This window comes from Lucilia cuprina, chromosome 2 (assembly GCF_022045245.1).
Source record: "Lucilia cuprina isolate Lc7/37 chromosome 2, ASM2204524v1, whole genome shotgun sequence".
Lineage (NCBI taxonomy): Eukaryota > Metazoa > Arthropoda > Insecta > Diptera > Calliphoridae > Lucilia > Lucilia cuprina.
This window is the reverse complement of record NC_060950.1, coordinates 10,124,335-10,128,455: the sequence shown is the minus strand read 5'-3', so window position 1 is coordinate 10,128,455 and position 4,121 is coordinate 10,124,335. Positions and strand designations below refer to the sequence as shown.

At 31.6% G+C, this 4,121-nt stretch overlaps 1 protein-coding gene across 1 annotated transcript; it reads right to left on the bottom strand.

Annotated features, from left to right (window-relative positions):
- Nucleotides 1-262: 262 nt before the first annotated feature.
- Nucleotides 263-2,564, bottom strand: LOC111683177 (protein dachsous-like). The gene has a single exon (XM_046956472.1). The coding sequence runs from the start codon at nt 2,300-2,302 to the stop codon at nt 344-346; it is 1,959 nt and encodes a 652-aa protein (XP_046812428.1). The 5' UTR covers nt 2,303-2,564; the 3' UTR covers nt 263-343.
- Between the last annotated feature and the right edge of the window lie 1,557 nt (nt 2,565-4,121).

Sequence of the window (4,121 nt, the reverse complement as noted above, 5' to 3'; positions counted from 1 at the left end):
TCTAGTTCTGTTCTAGTCCTGTTCTGTTCTAGTTCTGTTCTAGTTCTGTTCTAGTTCTGTTCTAGTTCTGTTCTAGTTCTGTTCTAGTTCTGTTCTAGTTCTGTTCTACTTCAGTTACTAAAGATTGATTTTTGCATATAAATATATATAAAAGCTTTAAGGAAAAAAGCTTTTTTGAAAAAATATTAGTAGAGCTTTTATGTAAAAAGCTTTTATTTAAAAAAAAAAATTTATTATAGTTTTAAAAAATTTTGTCGGTTGGAATAATACTCCCTATCTTAGTTTAAAACATTCTTTAAAAAGCTTTTTTTTTAACGAAAAACACAATTTTACCAATTTGTTTTTAAAGCTTCATAATCAAAGAGAAACAAACACTAGGTGAAAAACTTACCTTTAAAATACACCTTCCTTTCGCCTCATTCTCTGCCACAGTTATATTATAATAACTTTGCTCGAAAATCGGTTCATTATCATTGACATCGTGTATAGTTACCAAGACCGTAGCTGTCGACGACAAAGGAGGATGACCATTATCATGAGCCACCACTGTTAGCTGTGGTACCGGTTCCGTCTCACAATCAATATGCGTTTTAGTGGTAATCAAACCTGTATATTCATCTATAACAAACCATTGCGAATGAGAATCGGGAGTATCCAGTAGGCTATAGGTAACAGCAGAATTATTGCCCTCATCTCTATCATAAGCATAAACCTGTATAACCGAGGTACCAGGATCCGATATTTCCATTACATTAGCCTGATAAACTGAGCGTTCAAATTCCGGCGCATTATCATTGATATCGGTAACACGCAAATGTATAGTCTTGGAGGCATGTAAAGGTGGATTGCCATTATCGGTGGCCACCACGGAGAGTGTGTAGTTGGGTGTTAGCTCTCTATCCAAAGTCATGTTGACTATAACCAAATATATAATATTGTCTCGTGTGGTCAAACCAAAATGACCATCTCCCCCATTAAGAGTAACATTAACATTGGCATATTCCGTTTTAGAATCAGGATCATGAACCGATATTCTCGCTACAAATTCTCCTGGTTCAGCAGATTCTGATATTTTGGGGGTGGCATCATCACTGAGGAAAATAACATTAATGGTGGGTTGATTGTCATTAACATCGGTTACTTTTATGGAAACAAAGGCGGTAGTTTCCAAAGGAGTCTCACCATGATCTTTAGCCACTACCACCAATTCATGCAATTCCTTGGTTTCAAAATCCAAAGGCTTATTAACAAAAATCCAACCAGTTTTTGGATCTATGCGAAACATTTGTTCTCTATCGCTTTGCCTTCGATTAATTGAATACTCCACTAGACCATTTTCATCAGCATCGGCATCTGTAGCATAGACCTGCAAGACCATAGTGCCTACGGTGGCATTTTCTGCTACTGTAGCAAAATAACGACTTTGATTGAATATGGGTTGATTATCATTGACATCTTGTATGGTTATGTTAACAGTCATTTGTCCCCTTAAGGGTGGACTGCCACCATCTAAGGCCTCTATGACCAGACTATAGAAGGGCGTAGTTTCACGATCCAAAAAACCATTGATTTGTAAATCCAAATATAAAACACCATCACGTTCGCGATGCGACGACAAACGAAATGCATTATTCGTATTACCCGACACGATATTATAACGTTGAGTATTATAACGACCGAGATCGAGATCACGCGCCGGATGTAACGTCCTTTTAACGTCTCGCGGTGTATTTTCGGGAAATTCAATATTTATAACCGCCGTCGGAAATGTGGGCGCATTATCGTTTTCATCATGCACCCTTATTAAGACACGCACATTTTCACCACTCAACGGTATGGCCACCAAACTATAGGAGGCTCTGGTCTCACGATCTAAACGCACTTTTGTTCTTATTTCTCCGGTTGTATGATCAATAGCTAAATCGGTATCGACACCACTACCCGGTACGGGTACAATTAAATACGGCGGTCCACTATCTACACCCGGTAATTGTTCACCTATATAGCCGATTTGATGACCCATGGGTACACCCTCTGAAACATCTAGTTCTCGTATCAATTCTGTTCGCGTTATTGATATATTTTGTAATAAAATTCCCAGAAATACTAATAATGGCCATCGGGACCAATGACTGTGGCTGGTTGTTGGTGTATAGCCAAATTTCATAATTCTTCTCCGATATCGATGATTCATGGTATATTCTGTTTGTTTTTTCAGTTTGCTAAATGTGTTTGTATTTGTTTTGGCCTTAAAATTTATTTGGGGTTCAGTCGTTTTCAATGGCATTTTAATATTTGCCATTTTGTGTATTTATTGTTAATTGATTTTTAATAATAAAAAAATATTTAATTTTTTCAGGGCTTATTGTTTTTTCTATTCTTGAGGGGGTTTAAGTAGCTTTTGCTCTATTTTCAAGAGCTAGAAGCTACTTAATTATAAGTTTTTGTTACAAAGTTTAAGAGGTTTATTAAACCCTTTTTATTAAAAGTTCGTTTTCAGGATTCATGTTGCTGCTGTTGTTGTCGGTAATTCTAAAAGATATCATGTCATAACATTTTTATTAAGATCTGCAATAGAAAGAAGAATACAAAAATTAGTTACCTTTTGGTTTTCTTAAAAAAAATTTTTATTTGCGAGAGAGACAAAATATTTTCCCTGTTTAATCTCGATTTTAAAATGGTAAAAAGGATTTTTACAAGTCTCCGAAAATAAGTTCCTAAATAACTGTTTGAATAAGCTTTTGGATTTGAAAAGCTTTAATGAACAAACAAATTTAATCAAAAAAGCTTTCAGTAATAATAAAGTGCAAGAAATTTATTTTTATAATTTTTTGAAGAAAAGCTTTTTTTTACAAAAAAATTTTTTCTCAAAAAGTTTAATAAGAAAATTGTTAGAAATTTTTTTTCGAAATAATTTTAATGCATAGAAGCTTTTATGAAGAATAAATATTGACAATAAAGATTTTAGTTTAAAAACGCAATTAACAAATATTAAGCACAAAAAAAGAATGGGGAAAAAAGTTTCTCAAAAACTTTTTCGAATAATTTCACGAATAGATTTTATGAACATAAAAGTTTTTCAAAGAGCTTTATTATAAAAAACCTATTTTAAGAAGCTTTTTACATAATAGCTCTTTGAAAAGCTATTTCAAACAGTTATTGTTTTTAAAATTTTGTTAAAATCAATAGAAAAAGCTTTATAATAAAAAACGTTAATGCATGAAAGCTTTTGTAAATAATATACATATATTAACAATAATGGTCTAAAACAAAATAGCAGTAAACAAAAAGCTTTCCCAAAAGACAAAGACAAAAGACTTTAGACATACAAGTTTTCTTGAAATATGGTCAAAGAGCTTTAAAATATTAACCAAAAAAGCTTTTATCATAACTGTGTAATACTCCAAAAGCATTAAAATTAAGATAGCAGTTAAGATTTCTGAAAAAGTTGTTTGTATTTGAAATCTCTCATTAATTTTTCTTCCTAAAAACTTTATTTAATAGCTTTTTATAAAAAGCTTTATCAAAGTATGTACTTAACTATTTACATGCTCTGATTAAGTTTTTTCTAAAAAGCTTTCTCGAATAGCTTATATCATAAACGCTTTATAAAGATGCTGTAGAAAACAACAGATTTCTCTAAAGCTTTTTTCGAAATATGTGTTTACATAACTATAGAAAAGCTTATTTTTATAAAAGACTTTCACAACAAGTTTTTTCTTTAACTTTTCAAGGTTCTTTAACTTTTTAATATGACAAATATGTGATTATAGTTCCTTTAGAAAGCTCTTCATTCTTAAGCAATAGATATTCAATAAAACTTTATAACAAACAAGGTCTTAAACCAGGAAGCTTTTTAGTTTAAAACTTAAAAAGAACCTCAACAAAATGTACTATATTTCAGTGCTTTAATTCCTCCCCCTAAAGATTGTTAGCTTCTGTTTAATTTTTCAAGCAAGGTCAAATAGCAAGCAATTTGTTTCCCAATTTAAACGCCTACTGGGAGCGGTAAGTTCATACAAAAAAAATTACATTATAATTTTTCATTCAGAAGTTTTTTTCTTTTTTTAAGATTTTTTTTTTCAAGTTTAAAGTAAATACTTGGGATATTTCATTTTATT

Excerpts from the sequence above, each read along its gene's own strand:
- LOC111683177 (XM_046956472.1), bottom strand. The coding sequence starts at position 2,302 with ATGGCAAATATTAAAATGCCATTGAAAACGACTGAACCCCAAATAAAT.